The sequence below is a fragment of the Argentina silus genome, assembly GCF_951799395.1.
Source record: "Argentina silus genome assembly, chromosome: 8".
In the NCBI taxonomy this organism is placed as follows: domain Eukaryota; kingdom Metazoa; phylum Chordata; class Actinopteri; order Argentiniformes; family Argentinidae; genus Argentina; species Argentina silus.
In genome coordinates, this window is record NC_139662.1 from 19,465,154 (window position 1) to 19,490,214 (window position 25,061).

Consider the following 25,061-nt stretch of genomic DNA (forward strand, 5'->3'; position numbering starts at 1 on the left):
GACCCAGAGCTCAACAGGCTCCCCGCAGTGTGTAAGCACCATTCACTTCCTCTTTCGGCTCGATTTCTTTCTCTTCTGTGATCATGGCTGCGCTCAAACACACCAGCCATGTTTGCTAATTTGAAACCCAAAGGTTAGCGATTGCCTGTTTATTATTTACATCGTCTGTGCCGTCTTCAACCATATATTTGTTCAGTCGAAGGCTCAAAGGCATCGTTGCCTTTGAAATCCAAGGATTACCAGGGTAGGCAGTTTTAATTCAATTTTATTGAGAAAACTTTTGAGTCTGTGTGAGAGAGGGAGGATGATGCTGTGTCTCTAAATTTCTTTTGAGAATTCATCGAAAACAATGCGAGTTTATTAGCTTGCTAACAAAAGAGGAGCATCCCAGTTGTCCATGACAAAAACGAGAGAGTGAGTCTTATACGACCACTGTTTTCATTCTCAACACGCTTAGCCATTCATGCACTATTGCAAATGTTTAAAGAGCGAAGACCTGCTGGCTGTATGACGTTAGTTTGTAGTACGTTTTAGCCAAGCTCTGTTGCTGATTATTGTAAATAACCTTGGATTTAGCTAGCGTTATCTAATAGGGCCTTGGTATTGGATGCTGAACCAGTCAACTAATTCAAGCATCAATAGACAGAAGCTGTTGAAAATGTAGTCCTTAACTCGTTCAAGTGAATTGTTTTTGTTACGAAAGGCAGCGTTTTGAAGATTCGGAATTAAATGCTAACAACTGAGCGTAGTGTTGCTATCTAGATAGGCCCGATTGAAAACGGACGTTATCACATGAGCATTATTATTATCATTGACGTTATCACATGAGTCACTTAATCTGCTAACTACTTTTGAATGAAAGTTTATTTGAAAATGTGAACTCTTGTTCACTGTACTATGGTACTGTAGTATTCAAGACATGCAAAATAACAAACATGCGTATGCAACTGCTCGTGCCACTTTTCTCAATTCCATCATCACAAGCCTCGCGCACCGCCAACGCCGTTTGTTTTCGTTGTTGTTTGATTAGCTAGCAACGATATATCTACCTATTATTATAACTTTAATCTGTAATCATGGTGATCACTGAATGTAAAAGAGTACTTTATTCCTCACGCCACACATCACTGTTAGCATTACGGAGAGGACAACGGGTCGTTGTTGTTTATGCATTTCAGTTTCATTTCATGCGAGTACAGTTAGATACGTTAGCTAACTAGCTAAGCTAGCTAGTTGAGCTGTGGTCTGGATGGATGGAAGATGTCTATGCAGAGGGCTCGTTCACATCCGAGCGCGTGGTCACGTGTAGCTAGCAGAGTTAGCGAGCAATGATGTTCAATCGAAGACAGTTTCCCAACGTCAAATAAACACTTAACAGAGCTTGTTATGCATAGCTATGTACCCTACCATTTTTTATAAAGTGGTCTATATATGTAGCTGGGTAGTAGTGTTTTGCGGCTACCGTATGCATCTAGATGAAATGGCAATGTTTTGAGATGGCTAGCGGAGTGCTAATAATGTGTATTATGGCATGGATCTTGAAAAACGCAGTTAAATATTGGTTTAACGAACGGGCAAACACTCCGTTCATGTATGTGCTTCTCAATATCCACGAGATGCCTGTCTTCGACCTGAAGATTTCTGGAAAACGCCTATTTTGAAACCATAATATTGACATGTTCCCATTGTTAAAACCCGTCCGCTGAGCTCTCGCTAACAACGACCAGACCGTGCGTTCATTGTCCATCATCATGGATGTGCTGGCCAGGGCATCCCATCTGCTCCTCTAACTGCGACATTTTGAGGGAGTTGTGGGAGTGCAATGTTTGTGATGATGTCGTCCAAAGCGTGTCATCATAGCATCTCTGGGCTTTGCCTAGTACGCCTGTCGCCTGCAGACAGTTGTAGCCAGTACATTTCAGTCCACAAACCTATACATAGCTTTATGTTACGGGAAAGCCATTACATAATGTTTTATGATTGATAAAATACAATCAGCAATGCTCTCTTTCACTTTTCTTTTTTTTTACCTGTTTTGCATGCAAAATCACAATCAGATGGCAGCAGGGATTTTATTCAGGTGTGTGGGCTGTGGATAAACATGTATGTTGGTGTCCTGCTATTTATCCTTATTAATTTGTTTGTTTTGTGGTCCCTGTTTTCTTCTAGATGGAGGCAAATAACCATTTTAACTACGGCACCCACTCCTCTGTGTCTGCCAACTCAGGACTGAAACTCTCCTCAGGGGATTCTCTCTATACTAACGGGTCCTCCATGAGTTTCCCTCAGCAGGGGAAGAGTGAGTATTCTAGTGATCTATTAATCCCTCAAAGTCTATAGAATTACGATCCTATTTCTATTATTTATTCAGTCAACTCTCCTTGCAATTGTTAGGAGCATAAACAATATCCTGAGTTTGTGATGATGGAGGACGCATTGTTTCTTGAGATTTTGAAAAGCGGATATGCCGTTGTGATGAATATGCTCTGTCACCAACCTACCTCTTCTCTTCCTCATCCCTCTCTTCCTCACAGATATGAACAGCGAAATGAATGTGAATGGCATCACTACTGTAATTGGGTCCAGTGTGCCTGGCTCCCATCCCCCAACAACTCCTTACCCTCACATGAGCAACCACCACCACCAGAGCAGCATGGGCTATGACTACCTGTGGGGAGGACAGCCACAGTACAGCCCAGCCATGGGCTCCTCTCCTGGGCATAGTATGCACCAGAAGCAGCCTACCCCGGGGGTGATGCAGCAGCAGAGTCAGCACCATTTCCAGGGACACGGACAGTATCAACTAAACGGGGGTATGGGAGGGTCCCGTCAGTCCCCTGTGGCGGCCCCACCAAACGTGACACTGACAGGGGGCCAGTACTGGAACAGGGGTAACCCGGGGCAACAGCAGATGGGGTACAACTCGCACGGTGTGTATGGGGCTTACCAGAGCCAGGTGCACCCTGGGATTTCACCCTCACAACATCACCAGCAGCAGCCTCCACAGCCGACCCCTCACCAACAGACACAGCAGCACCTCCACCCCCACCACCACCCACACCACCACCACCAGCAACACCAACAACAACCTCAGCACTACGGCATGGTGCCCAATGGGATGCCCTACTACCAGCACCAGCCCCAGCACCCACCCCTGCCTGCTCCCCAACCCCAGCCCCCACCCCAGTCTCAGTCCCAGGCCCAAGCTCAGATGATGCCCCCCACCTCCCAGAACTTTACCCCCCCACGTGGCAGTCCTCAGCACCATCACTTGGGAAGGGGGGGCACAGGGAGCCCCCTCCCCATGGGGGTGTCTTCTGTACCGATGATGTCGCCCTCAACTATGTCAGATGGCGGATCCCCCCAGAGTCAGACCAGGGAGAGAAGTCCCCATGGCAGCAATGTGGGGATGCCTGCTGTCATGCAAGGTGATTATTTTATCTTTCTTGTACAGACAGTTCCAGGATAAAAATAGATGTTTAATGCTGGTCTCAAGCTTTGAGTTACCCCATCTGTTTTCATGACAGGGAAGGATTACCTGTATCCTGGTTGTTTTTCATATTTGCATGATAGCTGGATAGCCATATAAAGTGCACCATATTACAGTGCCTATTAATGCTTGTTTTTAGGTATTTCTTTCCCAACCAGTGACTCAATTACTTTCAATTAATTAGTTTATTGACTCATCAGTGTCCCAGCTGTTAGGAGTTGTTCCACTAAACAGATTCAATGACAATGCTGAGAAGCATTTCATACCAGATCTGAAACCATGTAATCACATCATGTTTTTATCATCTATAAAACTCAGTTTGTTTTCAATTATTTCAATAACATTCACCTTATTCCCCACTAGTGGTTGAAATTCAGTTTTTTTTATATGGCTTGTTGTTATTCATATTTAACTGTGGTTGGAAATCCATGTGAGATATTTATTATTTTTCATGGCTTGCGTCCTGTATTTCCATAACTGAACCAGGTTTTAAATCTCATTGCCTGTGGCTGTGTCTCAGGTCAATTAATTATTTTCTCTCTCTGTCAAAGCCTCCCTAATTATGTCCATCAAGAAAGTATGGAATGCATATTTTTTTCCAGAAATGTCATTTTGCAGGGAATAAACACAGATTTCTGCATGAATTACTCGACCCTATCGCAGCATAAAGATATTGAGTAATATAAATACCGTTTCAATTATTTAGTTCAAAAGGTGCGTTTAAAAGCGCCATCTGTTCTCTTGAAGAGGGATGGTCTCTTCATACACCTGACCGAATTACCCTGCTGCTGCTGCTACTGTGTTGTATTCCAGTCATCTCTAATCATCTGTTTTGCTTTGTGTTCCCGTTCCCTAGGGCGGATGAGTGAAGCATTCAAGGATGTGGATAAAGGCTATAATGGGATGGAGAGGGCGTCAGTGGCCCAGAGGCTGCCTATAAGCGACAGCTATCCTCCCAAGCCCACTGGAATTCCCATGGGACCCACCAGTGACTACTGCCAGCGTGCTGAGCAGCCGGTTGCCCAGCGCCATGAAATGGCAACCTCAGCAAGGGAGGCTGGGATGTCTGCACCTCCTCACTCAATGTCGTCGCCTCTTCCAGCTGTGTCTGCGCCTCCCCCTTTGGCAGAGGCGGCAACCTCTCCGAGAGTCTCTGCGTCTCCCGTGGCGTCTGCGCCCCCTATGGCTGCATCAGGACCGCCTGTTGTTTCATCCTCTGCCGTTACGTGTACACCTCCCCGAAACTCGGCATCTCCGATGGTGTCCTCGACTCCTCCCAGGCTCTCGTCTCCTCCTTTAATGGTCCAAGGCCTTAGACCTCCCCCTGTGTCTGTGCCCCAGAGCTATCCTGCTGTGTCCTCACCCCCTTTCTCCACAGTGTCTGCACCTCCTTCCAAGCCACCTGTACCACCTCCTCTGATGGACAAAGCCTCAACACCTCCGGCGGTGTCTGCGCCCCTTCCAGTTACTCCTCCTCCATCGGTGTCTGTGGCTCATCAGACCCTCCCTATACCATCCCCCGCAGTGGCGTCCACTCCTGTCATGGTGTCTTCCCCCCAGCACTCTGTTTCTACTCCTATCTCAGCGCTTCAGCAGATGGTCCAAGGATCTAGACAGCCTCCTCTGACATCATCTCCCCCAGCCCTGCCAGGGGCTCGAGAAAAGTCTGCACCTCCCTCATTAGTGTCTGCACCTCCTTCATCAGTATCTGTACTTCCGCCTGCATTGTCTGCACCTCCTGAGGTGATGTCTAGTCCCTCTATGGCAGTCACTCCACCTCTTATATCTGTGTTCACACCTTCTCCTCCAGTGGTATCTAGTCCTCCCACTGTGTCTGCTTCTGTATCTGCAGTGTCCTTGGCACTAAAGGAGGTGTCTGTGCCCCCTGTAACAGCCCAAGGCCCCCGAGCGCTGCCGCTCTCTGGACCACCTCCTCTCACTACTCAAGCCCCCAGAGCTACTCCTGTGTCTGCACCTCCTGCCTTGGTGTCTGTGCCTCCCGCAGCTGTGACGGTTCCTCCTGTGGTCCCATCACCACCTCCTGCCGTCTCTGCACCTTCCCTCCCAGCCCCTGCTCCCCCTCTAGCCCCAAAACAAATGCTTCCTGTTGAGCTAGAGCATCATGGCATCAGGAACCGGAAGGATCCCTTGCCAGAGGCAAGTTCCCCTCAGTCCAAATCAGACAGATCCCTATCAAAGATGGACACCATTGAACCAATGACTCGGCAGTCTGACACACTTTCACACACAACCCGTACTGATCATCCTGGAACTCCCCAGCGCCCAGAGTGTTCTCCGGGGGACACCATTCGTGCTGACAGAAGGGACACCGCCCCCTTGAGATGCGCAGACACACCTCTTGAGAAAAGCCGTTTAGATGACACCTGTGAGACGGAGGACTCTGTGGATGAGCCCTCACTGGCCGAGTCCACACGTCTGGACAGTACCAGGATGGAGGACTCATGTGTCACGTCGGAGGAGGACACCTTCAATGACTCGTCACTCCTCAGTGACACATCTAGATTAGACGATACTTCTCGAATGGATGACACCTCCCGTATGGATGACGACACCTCTGAATTTGACAACAGCTCACGCGTGGATGACACGTCTCGATTTGACGACAGCTCCCGAATTGCTGACACGTCTCGATTTGACGACAGCTCCCGCATGGATGACACATCTCGTGCAGAGGACACGTCCCGTCCGTGTGACACTACAATTGATAGCAACTCCTCCATTGAGGACTCCAGGGACAGGGTGCTGGATGAGACCCAGACAGAGGACTCCTCTAGGGCTGAGGAGACCATGGACAGCTGCCTGAGCACCAGGGAGTCCATGCTGGAGTCCTCTCTGAACAACACTTCTCAGACGGAGGGCTCCCGTGTTGACACGTCTCAGAATGACATCTCCCTGTCAAGCTGTTATGACTCTGTCAATCCTCCACCTCCATGCAAAGGTGAGAGACTTGTCATAGCTGGCGTATGACTGCCAACCCATTTATTCTTATTTGTGAGCATTGGTTGTGTTGATAGCTCTCTTGGTGAAAGGAATGTCATAAGGGAAAGCAAGACAAAGTATGTGGATAGATGTCATTGTTATATAAAGCATTAGTGGTGTGGGTGGGGTGTAGAATATCCCATTATCAAATCGAATAAACACTTGTCAACAAAAATAAACCATCAATATATGTAATGAGCAGAAATTGTAATGCTATCAGTTTTCCCAGAAACATTAACCTTTGCACTTTTGACCACTGAATAGGGTCTGAATTGGACGTGGAGCTGGAGGGAAGGGATATACCAGACTCTGCTGGCACCACCCATGGCAAGGCCAGTGCCCCCCATACCGTGCCTCCCCTCATGATAAGAGACAAGTCCACCGTGTCCGTCAGTGCACCTCTGCAGAGCCCCGTTGAACACCAACTACTGCCCGTAGCTGCCCAAGCCGTGCCCGCTGCTGGACAGAAGGCCAAGACTCCCAGGAAGCCCCGAGCTCCTGCCTCTTCTACTCCTGGTAAATCAGATTTTCTTGTCCTGTTGATATATACTGAAACTTGTGTAACTCATTTTGAAGGTAGTAAAATGTCTACTGGGCTAGCCAAACAAGTTTTTCCTGAATAACCCTTGTCTCTCTCTTCAGTTTCCCAGGCCCCTGAACCAAAACAGAAGAAATCCACTGTTAAAACTCCAAAGGTGGAGAAGGTGAAGGTGGTGAAGGTGGAGAAGGTGAAGGTGGAGAAGGTGAAGGTGGTCAAGGTGAAAGTGGAGAAGGTAAAGGTGGAGAAGATAAAGGTGGAGAAGATAAAGAAGACTCCTGATAAACCAGCGGATGGAGAGAAGGTAAAAGGGGTAGGGAGAAAGAGAAAGAAGAGCCTAAAAGTTACTGAACCAGAAGGTGTCACAGGAGAGGCTGAACGTCTCGCTGAAGGGCTACTTCCTGGTCAGAGCGAACCAATTAGAACCGTCGGCGAACCATGTCTGACCAGTGGCGAGACCCCGCCGGTGGTGAAACCCAAGAAGGCCAAGAAGATCAAGAACCTAGAGGCCAAACCAGCCAAAATATCCAAAATGGAGGTTGACACTAAAACTAATGATGAGGACAATGATGATAACAGTTCCACTGCAGGTAATGAACAAGCTAATCCTTTTAGGGTGTATTGTTAAACCTAAAAGAGTAATTAAAATGCCATTTCGTGGCACCTTATTAAATTTCACTGTCACAGGAAATTGTAGGAATGATTGACTGCTGACCGAATGTGAGTGATGATGGTGATATTCTGACATGTTTGTTCCCTGGAACAGGTGAAACTCCCAGGAGGAGGGTAGCAACAGAGGAACAGGTCCATTTCCCCCTGCTCCACGGGTAATGATGCCTCTGATTTATACACTCTTTGGACGAGAAGTCTTCCTAATTAGATTGTGTCTCTGCCAAGCACTTATGAGTGTGTGAAAAGTCCAGAAGGTTACCGTCCCTCCATAAATTTACCCCCCCCCCCCGTCCTGTTTCAACCCTCTGTTCTTTGGCTGACTATAGTGTTATACATCGACTCTTTGTGTACACTGTGGCTCTTAACTGACACTCCCCCCCGCATATCTTTTCTTCAGCTGGAAGAGAGAGATCAGGGTCAAGAAGTCTGAGGACCGTCTCAAGGGAGAGACCTGGTACTACAGCCCCTGCGGGAGGAGGATGAAGCAGTTCCCTGAAGTGATCAAGGTAAAAAAAAATTAAAAAATGCCACAGGTTGCCACAGTCAAATCACCACGGGAGACTTTTTGACTCAACAAAATCATTCTGCGCTTTTTCTCTGAAGTGAGAGAAGGTCATCTGCTATATATAGCTCTTGATACACTGGGATGCTTTCCCTCAGGGCATCTACGTCAACACAGACATTTATTTGGGGTTAAATATTGGGGGGGGGGGGTTAGCCAGTCCATTGAGACATCCTGATATTCAACAAAATTGCACTGTAACAAGTCACATGGATCCAACCAATATTCCTGCTGTTAGGAAAGGAAATGCTTTCTTTCCTAACAGCAGGAGTGTGTGGATGACAGCGACATTTAACTGTTTCCTTCCCTTCTCATATCGCCCTGCTCTGATGCGTCTTACCCATGATCCGTTCCTCTCTCCCTCAGTATCTGAAGAGGCACCAAGACAGTGCTGTCACAAGGGAACACTTCAGCTTCAGCCCCCGCATGCCCGTAGGAGACTTCTACGAGGAAAGGGAAACTACAGAGGTGTGTGTGTGTGTGTGAGCTGCTCAGACTGATTGCTTGTGTTCACCAGTCTCATAAATACTGAACTACAGGAAATATATCCGTTTTTTTTCTGCTGTTTGTTGTCAGTGATGTACAGTAAGTTTACTTACTGAATATAAAATATATATAAAAAATTATGTTTTTACAAACCTTCTTCCTTATGATCCATTTCAGGGAGTGAAATGGTGCCTGCTGGCCAATGAGGAGGTGCCCTCAATGATCATCGCCATCACCGGCCGACGCGGTCGACCCCCGAACCCTGACAAGGAGAAGCCCCGCCCCCGGGTTCGACGGGCCAAGGGTGCTCCAGTGCGCCGCCCCGGCAGGCCTCCCAAACCCAAGATGGTGGACCTCCTCAGCAAGGTTGACGCCAGGCTCTTTAAGAGGCTGGAGGCAAAGGGTGAGTGACCACCTGGGCCCAGTTAATGTCGCAACAGTTGTTATTCTTAGTCATAGGAAAGTATTTGATTGCAGCATTTGATATGTTAAATGTAAAAGGTGTTTTATATCTCTACTTCTACTTCTACCTCAGAAGCACTAACTGACGAGGACAAGGAGAAACTTGTCAAGATCAAGAAGAAAATGAAGAGAAAGGTATGGTATAAGAAATAGTACAATGTTTTGATTTGTTATTGTTGTGTATTTTATATCGCGTCGTTGTGGCGTATCCAAGTTGTGGATTGTCAGACTTCTGTTATCTTCCAGGCAAGGATGAAAAAAAAGGAGGATACCAAGAATAAGAAAATAAGACAGGAGAAAAAGCAAGCTAAGGTACGGAAGCAAAAAGCCATTTAAAGCTTTCCTGGAAATCTACCAAATTGTCTGTGTCTCTCTTTGTTTATTCTGTCAAACCCCTGCTTCACCTCCTGTGTTCTCCTGCTCCACTTCCCTGTGTTCAGCTTGACAAAGCCAAAGAGACCACTGACCAGGAGGTGAAGACTGAACCAGCGGACCAGGAGACCCCTCAGCCCCCGCAGCCCGCCCTGGAGCCCAAGAAGCCCGGCCGCAGGAAGCGAGTCAAGGCAGAGGTGCCACCGCCGGTCGTGGAGACGGACCAGGAGAGGTTGGCCCAGGGGAAGAGGGTGCTGGGTGCTCGCAGTAAGGCCAAGGCCCTTGCGAAGGCTCAGGCGGAGGCAGAGGCTGCAGCCCGGGCTGCCCTGACAGCTAAGAGGGCGGCAGAGAGGAGGGCGCAGGCCCAGAGGCGCCTGGAGGAGAGGAAGAGGCAGCAGATGATCCAGGAGGAGCTGAAGAAGCCCTCAGAGGACATGTGCCTCACGGACCACAAGGTGAGGGCCAGTGTCACACACACCTAATTTCATATTATCATTGACCACCTGGTGAGGGTTTTACATGGATTCCCAGGTGAGGACATTGTACTGCTGCGGCATCATTAGTGCAATTCCAGGTGAATAATGACCTTTCACCCTCCAGCCTCTCCCTGAGCTCTCTCGGATCCCTGGCTTGGTGCTCTCCGGCATGGCCTTCTCTCACTGCCTGACCGTGGTGGAGTTCCTCCATAGCTATGGGAAGGTGCTGGGCCTCAACATCCCCAGGGACGTGCCCAGCCTCATCACCCTGCAGGAGGGCCTCCTCGGCCTGGGAGACAGCCAAGGCGAGGTCCAGGATCTGCTGCTGAAGCTGGTGGAGGCCGCACTACACGACCCAGGCCTGCCATCCTTCTACCAGGTTATTTTAGTTGACCCCAAAGATATAGGATCGGATATGAGTTTACTGGAGTCTGTTTTTTTTAGGAAGATTTTGTGTTTTGTCGATGATTTTCCTTCAAGTAGCATGTGTACACTTATTCAACAGATTGCTTAATGTTGTGTACTATCTCTCTCCCTTCTTCCCTCTCCCTCCTTCCCTCTCCCTCCTGCCCCTCTCTCCCCCCCTCCTTCCCTCTTCCTCCCACCTTTCTCTCCCTCCCTGCTTACCTCTCCACAGTCTGTAAAGATCCTCGGGGAGAAGCTTGTTGACCTAGAACTGACTCGCAGCACGGTGTCGGAGGGCCTGCGGATCTTTCTGGAATCCCATGGGTTTGATATAGAGGTGTGCAATACCCTGCGCACCAAAACCTTCCACGCCCTGCCCCCGGACACCAAGGCAGCCATCTTGGGTTTTCTGGTGGATGAGCTCAATGGCAGCAATATAGTCATCAGGTCAGAAACAACCTCTATAACCTTTACTACCGTTGATGTCTACAGTCTTTGTATCTGTGAAGCATCTCTTCTTCTGAGACAAAAAGCTTGGAAAACATTTATTGGCAGTGGAAGTCAAAGGTCTTTTTTCTAAAGACCTCTTCACCTCCACTACCCTCCTGTACAAGTTTCTCTCCTGTTAAAAAAAGAAAAAGTAATTTTTCCTTCTTCTAGCATTATGACTGCCTATGGCCCCTGGTCCGAGCATAGATTACTTTACCTTATAATGACTGATGGATAGATGGTTCACTTACTTAAACAAATGTATTTGTTCTAAGTCGCTTTGGATAAATTTGTCTGCTAAATGCCACAAATGTAAATGTATTTTTCCCTCCCACATTTAATGTACAAACCTTGTTTTGTATGCTTCTTATCACAGTGAGATTGACAACACGCTAGAAAACATGGCTACCTACAGGAAGAACAAGTGGATTATCGAGGGAAAATTACGCAAGTAAGACCAGTCATGTGAATGCATGCCGCCTGCTTACTCTGATTGAAAGAAAAAGTGATCAATGCAGTATGTGTTTTAATCGTGTGTGTGTGTGTGTGTGTCTGTGTCTCTGTGTGTGTGTGTGTGTGTGTCTCTCTCTCTGTGTGTCTCTGTGTGTGTGTGTTCTCCCCCAGATTGAAGGCCGCTCTAGCGCGACGTACGGGTCGTTCAGAGGAGGAGCTGTGTCTGGAGGAGAGGAGGCGCAGCGCCCGGGTGGCTGAGGAGGAGAACGTCAGCATGGAGGAGGGCGGCGTTGCGGAGAGGGGCAGCCGCCGCGCACGCAAAGAGGAGCCTAAACTCAGTGATGTACGTGTGTGTGTGTGTGTGTAAAACTTATGTTAAGTGTGTGTGTGTGTGAGTGAAAATGGGGGGGTCTACGTCATACTAACTGACTGAATGTCCTTTCACACAGAGTGACAGTCCGACCTACGCCAGCATTCCAGATTTGGAGAGGCAGATCGATAAGCTAACCAAGGTATGGCTAAGCTATCCCTACCAGTGCAATAACATTATGTCTATGTACAGAACCAGTCAAATGTTTGGGCACCAATGGTTTTTCTTTATTTTTATTATTTTCGACATTGTTGGTTAATATTAATATTGAAGACATCAAATCTATGAAGGAACACACATGGAATTATGTAAGTGTTAAACAAACCAGAATATGTTTTATGTTTTAGATTCTTCAAAGTAGCCACCTTTTGCTTTGATGACAGCTTTGCACACTCTTGGCAAGTTTGTGTCCAACCTTTTGACTGGTACTGTACGTATTCTGTTATTCCAGCACCGTGGTAGCGGCATGTACTTTGACAATCCTTTCCTCTCCTCCACAGCGCCAAGTGTTTTTCCATAAGAAGCTGCTCCAGTCGTCCCACTCTCTGCGAGCTGTGTCTCTGGGACAGGACCGGTTCCGGCGCCGATACTGGGCCCTGCCCCACCTTGGAGGAGTTCTGGTAGAGGGCCCCGAGGAGCTCTTAGGTGAGTCAGAGTTGTAGATTCTGGATTCATTCTCAATTTTCCCCAAAGGAACAAGTATTAAGCTTTAGCGCATTCCTCCTTTTATTTACTCTTAACTTCGCTCGCTCTCTCTCGCTCTTGCTCTCTCTCTCTCGTTCTCTCTTGCTTTCTCTCTCTCGTTCTCTCTCGCGCTCTCTCGCTCTCTCTCTCTCTCTCTGTGTTCTCTGTCTGATAGCCTCAGACGATGTGCTGGTGAAGGAGGTGCCCATCACTCTCCTCAAGAGAGAACCCAAAGTGGAGAAGGCACCCACTCCCACCACTCCCCTCCCCTCTTCTTCTCCTCCCCCTGCTCTCCCACCCGGGCCCCAGACCGCCTCCCCCGAGGAGGACCCCCTCCCCGGCACCGCCTCCCTCATGAGCAGCCCCAGGGGCCGAGGGCGTCCCCGCAAGATTAAACCTGAGGTGGAGCTGCACCTCCGTACCGCCAAGAACCGCCGCCGTCGCCGTAGCAGCAAGTCTGGAGGGGAGGAGGCGGGGCCAGGTGCTGCCATGGATACCAACGGAACACATGACCTCACACAGTCTAGCTTCAAGAACTGGCTTGGCCATTCTCAGGCCACAGTGACCAACGGGACGGGGGAGGCGACAGGGGAGGCTGCACAAGTTGGCCAACCAGAAGACAGCATGAAGGAGACGGCGGAGAAATGGGGCCAGTGGTTCAACCTGCTGCCCAAACAGCCGTGTGACCCCAACTCTCTGACTCAGCCCCAGACCCCCACCTCCCCCAGCACGCCCCCTAAAAGCCTCCCACAGACACCCAGCACTCTCCCCGCCCTGGCTGCACCGCTCCTGCAGGTGAGTCCCCCACCTCCCTGGAACACTCCAATACCCCCCATGTGAGACCGGTCTCGATAGACCAGCAGGCCCAGTGGCTCTCTTGGTATCTCAGATTATGCATGTGTTAACTCAGTTCATTCAGAAGCTGAGGACTGGGGACATGTTTCTTTTCCAATCAACAAATATGTTTTGGTCCCTTTAGTAAACAATCTCTCCCTCTTCCTCCTCCCCACCCCCCTCTCCAGTCTGGTGCACTTCTGGCAGGCCTGGCACCCCCAGAACCCCCGCTACCCCAGGTGACCCCCACTCCCGCCTCTACTCCTGCCTCTACCCCAGCCAAGCCGGGCCGCAGGCGGAGGAGGGGCAGCAGTCCGGCCCGTAGGGCTGGAGCCAGAGGAGCACGAGGGGCCGCAGCCAAGCGCCGTGGCCGGCCACCCGCCACTGTCTTCCAGGAGATAGAGCAGCAGTACTTCACTCAGCTCGTGGTCAAGCCCATCCCGATATGTAAGCCTCGCTAGCTGTTCAAATACTCTAGAGTCTGATTTACAGATTGTCAGCGTCTCTAGTGTTTTTGTGTGACACAGATGGATTCTATTATTATATTATATTATTATATTATACAACGTGGCTGGAAATGAGTCAATGATGGTTAACGTGTTAGTCGATGACGGTTGACGTTGGTGGTGTAATGTGGCTGGAAATGAGTTGATGGTGGTTAACATGTTTCAAGGTCGACGACGGTGATGTAATGTAGCTGGAAATTAGTTGATGACGGTTAACGTGTTAGTGTTAGACGTCGGTGGTGTAACGTGGCTGTTGTTGTGTGTTTTCAGCGATGGTGCGTGGCTGGTGGTGGATCAAGGACCCCGAGGAGCTGATGTCCACCCTGCAGGCGTTGCACCCCCGGGGCATCAGGGAGAAGGTGCTCCACAAGCACCTGGTCAAACACATGGACTTCCTGTCTGAGATGTGCACGCGGCCCATGAACGGTGAGTTCCGGCCAGGAGCATGTACTTGACGCTCAGCCAACTATACAAAGGAAACAACTGGGATATGAATAGCAGTGGTAATGTAATTTTAAAGGGTAAGTGAATCATCCTGTCCTCTGCTCTCTCTCTCTCTCTTCCCTCTGTCTCCCCTCTCTCCTCCTCCCAGACCCCATTTTCCAGGTGAAGGTGGAGGAGGTGGATACTATTCTGGACGCTCTGCATCAGCCGTGGCAGGTGCAGGAGCGGGCCATGGAGACGGACATGAGCGCCCTCCGCTGGGTGGAGGACCTGGAGCAGAGGGTCATCGCCGCTGACCTGCACCTCAAGGTGAGAGAGAGAGAGAGAGAGAGATGATCAATTGTAGTGTCCAGACTTCAGTAGGTTATCATTTGTACTATGGCTGCAGTTGCACTATATGTCCAATGGGTGGCGTAGGCGGCTTGTGGCGCTGCATATTGTTCTGAGGGACAGCACGTATGCCAGGCATGTAACGGTGAAGCGAATACACTCATCACATCACATGTCCATGACTTATATTTCAAGATGGCTCCCCAGAGTGGAAGGAGCGACACTGACAGTAGCACGGAAACGCCAGTCGCAGGATTCCAGGTACAGACACCATGTGACCACGGCAGGGGAGCGCAGGGAGAGTCCTCCAAACATGGCGCGCGCACACACAAACACACACTCTCGCACTCACTTGATATAATTGTCCACTGTTAACTTGGTAAATGTCAATCATGTGCAATGTACATTGTGTACATTAAATTCTATGATCCATTCGAACTCCAACTGCCATGTCGGAGGAGTCTTCCTGCCTCCATGCCCATTCTAACCCATCCTAACCCTTCTCTTGATTTGGCATTGATACAGAGTATGGATACTCCTCTTTTTTTTCTTCTTTTTTCTTCTTCTTTTTTAAAAAAAAAAAGATCTATCTATCACTAATCCTCACCAAGTTTTCCGTTCCAAGAATGACCCAGTTTTTGTTTCCACAAAGACACACTTTCCCTCACTTTAGTATCCCTCTTCACGCCACAGACCAGAAAATGTGTCTGGGTTTCTTTGTCTCTTCTCTCCTGCTCCTGTATGAAATGAGACCATGCCTGTCTGCTTCTTGCTCTCCCCTCCCCTGCGCTTTTACTCCTTGAATATCTTAACAGTGTTATTTCCCTCCCCTCCTCTCCTCCTATCCTGTCCCCCTCTTCCCCCTGCCTCAGCCTTACACGGTTCCAGAGGCGGACTCCACCCGTGACGACCTGCAGTACTACGAACACGACGCGGACCCTCGTGACGACTGGATCGTGCGCACCAAGAAAGAGTGGTCCGACCTGCCGCGTATCCCCAGCCACCCCCTGGACCTGGCCGTGCTGCGGTTGGCCAACCTGGAGAGAAACATCGAGCGGCGCTACCTGAAGGAGCCCCTCTGGATCCTGACCGAGGTGGTGCGTCTCGCCCCCCTCACCCCGCCCCCCGGGGAGGAGACCCAGATGGACGTCATGAGGTGAGAGGAGAGGGGAGGGACAGCAGAGATTGAGGTTGGGGGGGGGGGGGGGGTATTTTAAACCCTGTTGCGTGTCTGTGTGTCTACCCTTCCCCCCTCTCACCACCTCTTTCAAGAGCGTTTTGGATGAATTTTGAGATGCAAGTCATTTTAACACCTAAACCCCCCCACCCCCACCCCCACCCCCCAGCCTGGAGAGTGAGATCACTCCTCGGTTGCGGACGTGGAGGCAGGCTCTGGACCGGTGTCGGAGCGCGCCCCAGCTCTGCCTCTGTCTGCTGCAGCTGGAGAAGACCATCGCCTGGGAGAGATCCGTGGTCAAAGTGGTGAGTGGTGAATGACCGTACGATGACCACAAACGCACAACCACAACCGCTGGACAATGACACTCACACTGCACAGGGACAACACTCGCACTACACAGGGACCGTACGACTACCACAAACACACCACTGGTCGGAAATGACACAGAATCTACACTGTTATAATGGGGAAAGGGATGTTTAGAGTTTCTGGAACAACCAAAGCAGAGCAATCCCATGGCATCTATGGTGTGTGTGTGTGTGTGTGTGTGTGTGTGTATAAATATATAATATATTTATATATTATAAATATATATAATATACACCAGAACAGCATCATACAGCAGGTCCCACCAGACACAATCTGCTGGGGGCAGCCTTTATTATATGGAATTTGAAAACCAAATTATTCCTTTTGGAATCCATTCAAATCAAACCCATACAGTCACAACACCTTGAGTAGATTCAGTTTATCAATTGAATATGCAGATACAGCTGTGAATATGCAGATACAGCTGTGAATGCAAAACGGCAAGGGAATCAGACAACTCCCCTGTAGTGTGACTGTTCATGCGTATGTATGTGGCGTGCGTGTCTGTGCGTCTGCATGCATGCATGCGTGTGTGTGCGTCTGCATGCATGCGTGCGTGTGCGCGCGTGTCCTGATCACCGGCCATAAGGTAGAGAGTTTCTCTTAAAGATACTACCTGTCCCCCCTCCCTCCCTCCGCCCCTCCCTCCAGACGTGTCAGGTGTGCAGGAAGGGGGACAATGATGAATACCTTCTGCTGTGCGACTGTTGCGACCGCGGCTGCCACATGTACTGCCTGAGGCCAAAGGTCACCCAGGTGCCCGAAGGGGACTGGTTCTGCCCGACCTGTGTCACCAAGGTGAGGACCGGGCCTCCGCTCAGCAGCACCTGTATGAATATTCATATGCACCACAGGACGGACGCGGCGCTCGGCCATCCGTAAGCCGTAGTGAAGGACGCGGCAGACTTGTTGAACGGGGTCCACGGATAAACTGGGATAAGATTAGATTGTCCTCGCCCCCGTTGCTAATGATCCTCTTGAATCATCTGGTAGTCACTAATGAGATCGCAACGGATGGTAATCACTAATGAGCAATGGTGATCACTAATGAGATCATTCATATTGACAGTGAGAATGATGGAGACTGTGAGCATATTTTTGGCTAGTGTAAAAATCCCCGGGCAAGCCAATATGTAGCGGGTGGGGGGGGGGGGTGTGTGTGGGCGGTGGGGGGGGGTTAATCAAGCCAAATACTGTCAGTCACTGAGGCGTTTACCTTCCGCATGCTGCAATTGTTCCTGATTTACCCCCTAAGGGAGTCGTCCTCCCTCCCCTTTTTGTCCCCTGTTATTTGCTCACACGTGTGCCCTGTTCTCTCTCTCTCTCCCCCTCTCCCTCCCTCCCTCTCAGGAGGACGGTGAGTCACCACGCAGCCAGCGCTCCTCCAAACAGAGGACGAGGGTGAAGAAGAGGCGTTACGAGGATGACAGCTCCGACGAGGAGTCCAAGCCCAGGCGCGCCATGGCAACGCGGCAGAAGGATGTCCTTGCGCCCTCCTCCTCCTCCTCTCGTTACTCCGGAGACGGTGGCGCGGGATTCTCGCCCGCCAAACGCCGACGCATGACCACGCGTAACCAGCCCGACCTCACCTACTGCGAGTGAGTCTGACCTCCGATCGCCTGTCCTCTCCCAGGGCCTCAGATGGCGGTTTGAGCTGAGCTGAACCGACACGGGGCAGGTGTTCCCAGTCCGTTGCTCCAGTGGTTGTGACGAGCATGTCGTGGTTGTTGCTGAGGTTGTTCTGACCCGTGTTCTCTGCTCTCCCGGCCTGGTAGGATCATCCTGATGGAGATGGAGTCTCACTCAGAAGCCTGGCCCTTCCTGGAGCCCGTCAACCCCCGCATGGTGCCCGGCTACCGCCGCATCGTCAAGAACCCCATGGACTTCCTGAGCATGAGAGAGAGGCTGCTACAGGGAGGGTAAGTCTGTCTGTCTGTTTGTCTGTCTGACAGTAAAGTTTCACTCTAGCTTATCCCTGAGTGATCTACATATTCAACCTTTGACCCCCCCTTATGTTTGACCGCCATCTCCCCTGTCCTCTCTGCCAGGTACTGCAGCTGCGAGGAGTTTGCGGCAGACGCCCACCTGGTGTTCAGTAACTGCGAGCTCTTTAACGAGGACACGTCTGAGGTCGGCATGGCCGGACACGCCATGAAGCTCTTCTTCGAGAACCGCTGGGCTGAGTTCTACGAGAGCAAGGACAAATGAGGGCCCAGGACGCCGGTCTCGGGCTCAGGACTGACCCCCCTCTCCCTAAGCTGACATTGATGCTTGCCGTTACTACTAAAACTGTCTGGAGAAGCCTCCAGCCCTCTGTATACATATATGTATAGATTTGGTTATTTGTCTGTCCCCTGTTTTCCTTGCCTCACCTTTTTACAACCCAAACCCTGTTGGGTTGAACCCTCCCCCCCAACCACCACCATGACCACCACTTCCACTTCCACAGAGGAGATGTTTCCCTCTGCACCCCCATCCTTGTACCTGACTGGAACTATCCTATCTTCATCATCATGTCTTCTCATAAGCCACGGCCCTTGTGTCATACCAAGGCTACTGCATTGGTCCTTCCCTAGCTCTGGTGGCGGGAGGAGGGTCTGAGGCCCTGAACAGATTGGCTGTCGAACTCTGTCATGGTCGCAGTTGGAGGTCGCATTGCGTCTGCGTCGCTTCTGACCAGACGTATTCTGACCACCTTTCAACCACAAATGGATCAAAAATTGGACTCCTTCCACACTTAAACACTTTGGGCGTGGACCCTCTCCACCTGTTCAATGGAAATGTAATGTAGTGTGGTCTTATGCCTAGAAGCAATTTTTCTCAATATATTTTTATTATATATTCTATATATATATAAAGATTACAATAGCTGGGATTATTTAATAGCAATAGCTTGTAGTGAATGTGTACAGACTACATAGTAGAGATGTCTAGACGATTTATGAAAAGGCCAGTAAAACAAACAGAAAGGAGTGTCTTTCTCTGAGAACTGTCACATAATTAGACTCTATTACAGTGTGTATCCCCCCCCCCCCCCCCCCCCCCCCCCAAACACACACACACACACACTCCCTCCCTCCCTTACACACACACACTCACTTTCTGTCTCTTTCTTTCTCTCTCTTTCCCTCTCTCTCTCTCTCTCTCCCTTGCACACACACACACACCTCCACCCCTGCTGCTGTGTGAAGCACACTGGTTACAGAAACTGGAGGATTGAGTGTGTTATTTTCTGTCCTGTGTTAGACTGTGTGTTTGTGTTTTCACTGCTTCCCTATTTAGGGTTCATTATTACAGCAAAGGCTGGTAGTCACAGCAACAGGAATGGTCAGGTGATGTCACGGACTGTGTAGGACGGAAACGAAGCTCCCACCATTTTAACCTCTGTTTTTAACACTGTTAGCTTTGTGTTGCAGCTTCAAAGCTTTTTTTTTAACTATAATGTTCTAATAGATTGTGCAGAAGAGATCCAAACTTGTTATTGGTTGTATTGGCTGATGTCATGTTAATTGGAAATTGTCATTGAATATTTCTGATATTGCAGAAAGTGGGGGGGAAAAAAACAACTTCTGTTCACTTCATTGGATCTTAACAGGAATTTCAGCAAACACTGACATTTCTCAACCTCTTCCATTGCTTAAATTGCTGTTAGATAACTCAACTCAAACTAGCAAACCGTGCTGTTAAAACGAAATCGATAGCCACTTCACCAACAGACATGTTACAGTATGAAGGCGACAGGAAGATTCTCCACAATCTGGGTTTTATTTAAGCGTAGTTTCGTACACTGAACTCAAACTGGTCGTTAGGAAATACATTTGGTGTTCCTTGTTACACAAAAGGGACACTTTTTTTTTTTTTCTACAAAAAACAAAAAAGACATGAAAATAAAACCAAATGTGGTGTTAAGTGAATTTTTAATAATGTACAGTTTTTGTGACTTTAAATTTGTTCCTTTCTATATTTTTAGGACCAATATATCATTTTTAAGAGGCGGTATTGCAAGACCATGTTGTATCGAGGTGATGTAACACGTGTGCATCTGTAGAATGTACTGTGAGTTGAATAAAAACCACATCTAGTAGAGCGACTATGCTCATGCCTTGTCCGTGTGTCATGGACCTCTCTCTCTCTCTCTCTCTGTCTCTCTCTTTCTCTCTCTCTCACTCGCCCATCTTACTTGCTATTTAGCTATCCGTGTGTCATGGACCTCTCTCTCTCTCTCTCTCTCTCTGTCTCTCTTTCTTTCTCTCTTTCTCTCTCTCTCTCTCTCTCTCTCTCTTGCCTGTCTTACTTGCTATTTATCTGCCAGCATACGGACTCTTTCTTCCTTCACAAAGAAAGCTTGGGTTTACCCTAACCCTAACCCTTGGGTTTAGCCTGGGTCTAGTTCTGTTAAAGCCTGGCGATAAAGCCATGAACTGACGTTAGAATGTTAGAAACACGCCATATTTTGTGATGGAAATGGTTAGGGTCATCATTCGTTAGTGGTACATGTGTAGATAAACATGACTACGACACGCGCTTATGCTGTATCAATCCTATACATGGAACAGAATGGTCTGGATTCTATTTTGTGATCCAGGATCAGATCGAGCTAGCTCATTTCCCCTATACTGCTCAAAACAGACAGGTGATCTAATCCTGTTAGCAAAAAAGGATCATTCTGATCCAGATTAAGAATGTTGATGTGCTGGACCCAGAACACAGCACACTATATGAATCCTATAGCATGAGAAAATTGTGTTCATTGGTGTCTATAGGAACAGTAGGCTACTCTTCAGTACCCTGGTGAGCCCTGTCTGTAGCACATGCTGCTGGGAAGGCCCTCCTGTCACAGCCAGCTGGGTCTACCCCTCTTAAGGGGGGGGGGGGGGTCAAATTATGTCTAATTTGGGTCAGGGGGGGGGGGGTGTACAACCCGTTACACACACATATCTAATAAATAAAAGCGAATCTGACTGGTGACTCCCTTAGTGCTGCATTGAGGCAAGCTCAGCCAGCTAAACTAGGCTAAATGATCTGGTATACCCCTCCCACTCTTGGTCCCAGAGGAGACATGCATGTTCATGATCAATGAATAAACGCACATGTGAAGATGGTGTCGAAGGGGATGCTATGTAAGGGATGCAACAGATTATATTACCATTTCTTTCCTTTCTTCTTCTTTCCTGTCTACACATTTATGCTTGCATGCTCTCTCTTTTTTTCTTTCTCTCTCTCTCTCGCTCTCTCTCTCTCTCTCTATCTCTATCTCTCTCTCTCTCATATCCCTTAGCTGGCACTTTGGGAGGGGGTTTTAGTGGCCCTCATTTGGGGTCTGGCTGTGTGAGTGTGGGGTTTTAGTCTGTGTGTGTGGGGGTGTGTGTGAGTGTGTGTGTGTGTGTGTGTGTGGTTGTGTCAGTGTCAGCACTCTGGGAGGAGGGGGCTGAAAACTCCCCACGCCAGCGGGTTCCACAGTGCCCCCTCAACCATCCTGCCCCCCCATCCCACACAGGGGGGCTTAGCTCCACAAAGGGGGGGATAACAGCGCCCGTGGAGGGGGGTAATCCACCCCATAATGGGGCACGCTAACGCTCCCCCCAACCAGTTCATTCTGGACCGGGTCTGACACAGTGTAGGGCCCCTGACGCCTGTAGAGGGAGAGGGCTTCGTTTTGGTCATTACCCCCCCCTCCTGTACCCCAAACACCACTCTATCACCCAGGCCTCTACCACAGATATTTCTGGCTACTTGTTGTCCCCCAGTATCATCAGTTCTGATAACATTAAGCCTCGTCCATTCAGTCGATCATTTGAAATAAAACATAGCACACACAGCATGTGGCACACGTGACATGAGAGGGAGACACATTGATATGTAAAAATTAATTTAAAATTATATATATATATATGTATGTATATACATATATACGTATATATGTATGTATATGATGTATATCTTCACTAACACCTTGACTGACCATACACAGTAGCTGGGTAATATTAACTGACAAGTTCTCAAATACTTTCCCAGCAAAATGAAGGTAAATCATTTAACTTTCAGAGTGTGTTTCTTTGAGGAACATCTTCACAGGGTCAGGCCAGAATGTTCAAAGAGGATGCAAAAAAGCATTCACCGAGGCAGCATCACAATAGGTGCCATGGCAACAGCATCGCGAAAGAGGCTGTCTCCATGGTGATTTGAACAGTACCTCACAAGTGGTGTTGATGAAAGGGGAAAGGGGAGGGGCTGGAGGGGAGGATGAGACGTTACCATGGGGACATTTAGACGATAAATCATTGAAGATAAACTTTAGATTGGGTAGACTTTGTCCTTGGTCATGATTTCTCTCCCCTCGGACGTGAAGTCATGACTGTCCGCCAGAAACCTCAGCAGCACCCTTTCTGCCTCTGCCTGTATGTTTCTATGCTAACATTTCCCTAGCTTTAACAGGGATAATCAAACACACTTTAGCTTGTAATCTACCTACTGTTGCTTCAGATCACAGTGCTAGAACTGTCAATCATTACATAGTGTGTGAGATGGATCTGGCACAATGTAGTTGTTCAAACTGCAGCCATGGCTGATCACAGGAATCAATTAAAACCAAAATAATCCTGTAATTGGTGATGATGTGGCCTGTTGTTGTGGCGCCCCCTCCCCCACACAGTAACGGGCCCCTCTGCAGGACATTTCTATGAAAATCAGCCAGAGGAGCTGTGATGTGTGCCAGGTGGTGAGGACACTCCAGATGAGCTCAGCAGGAGAAGCCTTCAGCTAAGGAAACATAGCCTCACTGTGTGTGTGTGTGTGTGTGTGTGCGCGCGCGTGCGCGTGAATCGTGTCTGTGTGTCTAATGTTGACCAAACACAATTTTAAAATCACTTCACCCCAGATATACCGCTCAGGTAGGAGGGGGATGATGAGCTGGGTGGGGGGCAGTGGGATATCTCTACGGCCTAGGAGGCTAGGTGACGGTAAGGCTGGGAGGGGGTGAGGGAGAGAGGGAGAGCAGGAGACAGAGGGAGAGAGAGAGAGAGAGAGGGGGCTGTCCTCTTGTTTTGTCCTAAGACCCCTTCAAACTACCATTCAGGGGAGTTAATGAGCTCTGCAGCCGAGAGATCCTCAGACCATCAGGCCCCAGCCACAGAGACAGACAGGCAGGCAGATAGGCAGGCAGGCAGAGAGACAGGCAGGCAGACCTGCAGACAGACAGAGAGACAGACAGGCAGGCGGACAGACAGACAGACAGACAGACGGGCGGACAGACGGGCATACGGAGGACATACTCAACCTGTTCAACATGACACTGCGTGAGGTGAGTTTGGGTCCTTTCTTTCTTCTATTTTAGTGCATCTTACAAAAACGTGTATGCGTTCAGAGGCTGAAGGGTCTTGATCTCTGCTAATAGATTTTAAATAATACCTTTTATGAGTGGAGATGGATTATCAGGGAATACATACCAAAAGTGTTTCTTAAAACTAGGCTTTGATAATTTTTTTCTCGACTGCTCATTTGTATGAAACTGAAGTTCACATGCCCACAGCAGCAACAACAACGTGAGCACAAAGGTAACATTTTCAGCAAAACAGTTAGTCAGTTCTCATTGCTTTCACTCAAAATGCAAAACCTTTTTGCAAAACTGTTAAAATAAACACAGTAATCTGTTCAGTAAGTGCTGACAAACTAAATGTTATTATTTCCTTAAAAGCACATAGCTATTTCCCCCATTATAGTGAATCTCTACTCCATAGATTGTAGCTCTCATCACTCAACAGTTGAACCAACAATCAGTCTGTAATCACAAATGAAATAGGTCATCAGTAACGTAGCATGTGGCCTGGCAGCCAGGAGAGACTAGATTGCTGTAAAGGCTTTTGCTGGCACTTTTGGTGTTCTACAGTAATGCCATTTTTGTTGTAATTTTTGTTTGATTTTGAATATTTATATTTATATGAATTTGATTTATATTTATAGCAAGGAATTATATTTTCTATAACAGGCGCAGTATTACAATAAACTATATTTATATTGTATGTTTTTCTGCTGAGTGAAATTCTTGTTTTCAAATGAAGGTTTTACAACCTGCAATGCATATTGATGGTTATAGTTACTATTTATCGTGTCATAAATGTAACTGTTCTGAAAAGTTGAATACTGTTTCAAGAAATGTGCTGAAGCAATCGAGAACAACTGTAATCTGATCTATCTACACAATCTAACATCACTGTTATTCCAAAATATGGTTCTGTCGATTATATTCTATTTTGATAGTGTCCCCATCTAAATGAATGCAAAATGTTCAAACTACGAAAAATAGGGACAAACAACAATAGTAAATCAGGTAATCTGGAAGAAACCAACTGCATTTTAGCATCACTACATGTCTCAGTTTATGTAAATGGGCTGATTTAGCCAGCCACCTCAGCATCTAAGATAAAGGGCTTTGATAAGGGGGACTCTCACCGTGACACGTGTGTCTCTGTCCCTTCTCCCTGAGGAGTTGCACAGTCGTCAGTTCTGGCGTGCCGTGGTGGCAGAGCTGCTGGGTTCTCTGGTGTTTGTGAGTGCGGTGCTGGGCTCCTCGGTACCCGGCCCAGGAGAGGCCTCCACAGGACCCCTGTACCCGGCCTTGGCCGCGGGCATGGTGGCCGTAGCCCTGGGGCACTGCTTCGGAGAGATCAGCGGGGCGCAGGTGAACATTAAGATGTGTGGGCCCAGTGGCTCACCTGTGGGGTGATGAGTCTGACATGCGTACGTGTGTGTGTGTGTGTCATGCATGCGTGAGCACCCGTCTGCATGTGTGTATGTGGGTGTATCTGTGCACCAGGGGAGGCTGGTGAAGGCAGCCACCGGAGGACGTGCTCATTGTAATGCGTGGAATGAAGTGAGGAATGATATCAAACACGTGTGGAATGGAATGAGGGGCGGTGTTTTGATACCACTCCTCATTCCAT

General features: G+C 48.7%; 2 protein-coding genes across 5 annotated transcripts in view; both read left to right on the forward strand.

Annotated features, from left to right (window-relative positions):
* The first annotated feature begins 88 nt into the window (after positions 1-88).
* baz2a (bromodomain adjacent to zinc finger domain, 2A) lies at positions 89-20,213 on the forward strand. 4 transcript variants are annotated; one of them, XM_083675087.1, is made up of 31 exons: positions 89-244; positions 2,170-2,299; positions 2,535-3,428; positions 4,347-6,449; positions 6,755-7,006; positions 7,133-7,200; positions 7,234-7,618; positions 7,795-7,855; positions 8,098-8,206; positions 8,629-8,730; positions 8,926-9,151; positions 9,284-9,345; positions 9,457-9,522; positions 9,651-10,037; positions 10,183-10,437; positions 10,696-10,910; positions 11,329-11,403; positions 11,577-11,748; positions 11,855-11,917; positions 12,276-12,420; positions 12,635-13,254; positions 13,482-13,740; positions 14,070-14,225; positions 14,392-14,552; positions 14,769-14,834; positions 15,446-15,729; positions 15,920-16,055; positions 16,774-16,920; positions 17,473-17,720; positions 17,898-18,041; positions 18,171-20,213. In XM_083675087.1, exons 2-31 carry the CDS (start codon positions 2,170-2,172, stop codon positions 18,328-18,330), a joined length of 8,151 nt encoding a protein of 2,716 aa, XP_083531213.1. In that variant the 5' UTR covers positions 89-244; the 3' UTR covers positions 18,331-20,213. The 4 variants fall into 4 exon arrangements, with proteins under 4 accessions (XP_083531213.1, XP_083531211.1, XP_083531212.1 ...); XM_083675085.1 differs by having other exon boundaries at positions 7,133-7,618; XM_083675086.1 differs by having other exon boundaries at positions 89-133; positions 7,133-7,618.
* A 2,260-nt stretch (positions 20,214-22,473) lies between these two features.
* LOC310808059 (aquaporin AQPAe.a) overlaps positions 22,474-25,061 on the forward strand; it is a gene marked incomplete at both ends in the record, with an annotated part of 4,033 nt that continues 1,445 nt past the window's right edge. Inside the window, 2 exons of the mRNA XM_083674760.1 lie at positions 22,474-22,520; positions 24,559-24,799. Coding sequence (XP_083530886.1) covers positions 22,474-22,520; positions 24,559-24,799 — 288 coding nt within the window. The remainder of the gene's footprint in view (positions 22,521-24,558; positions 24,800-25,061) is intronic.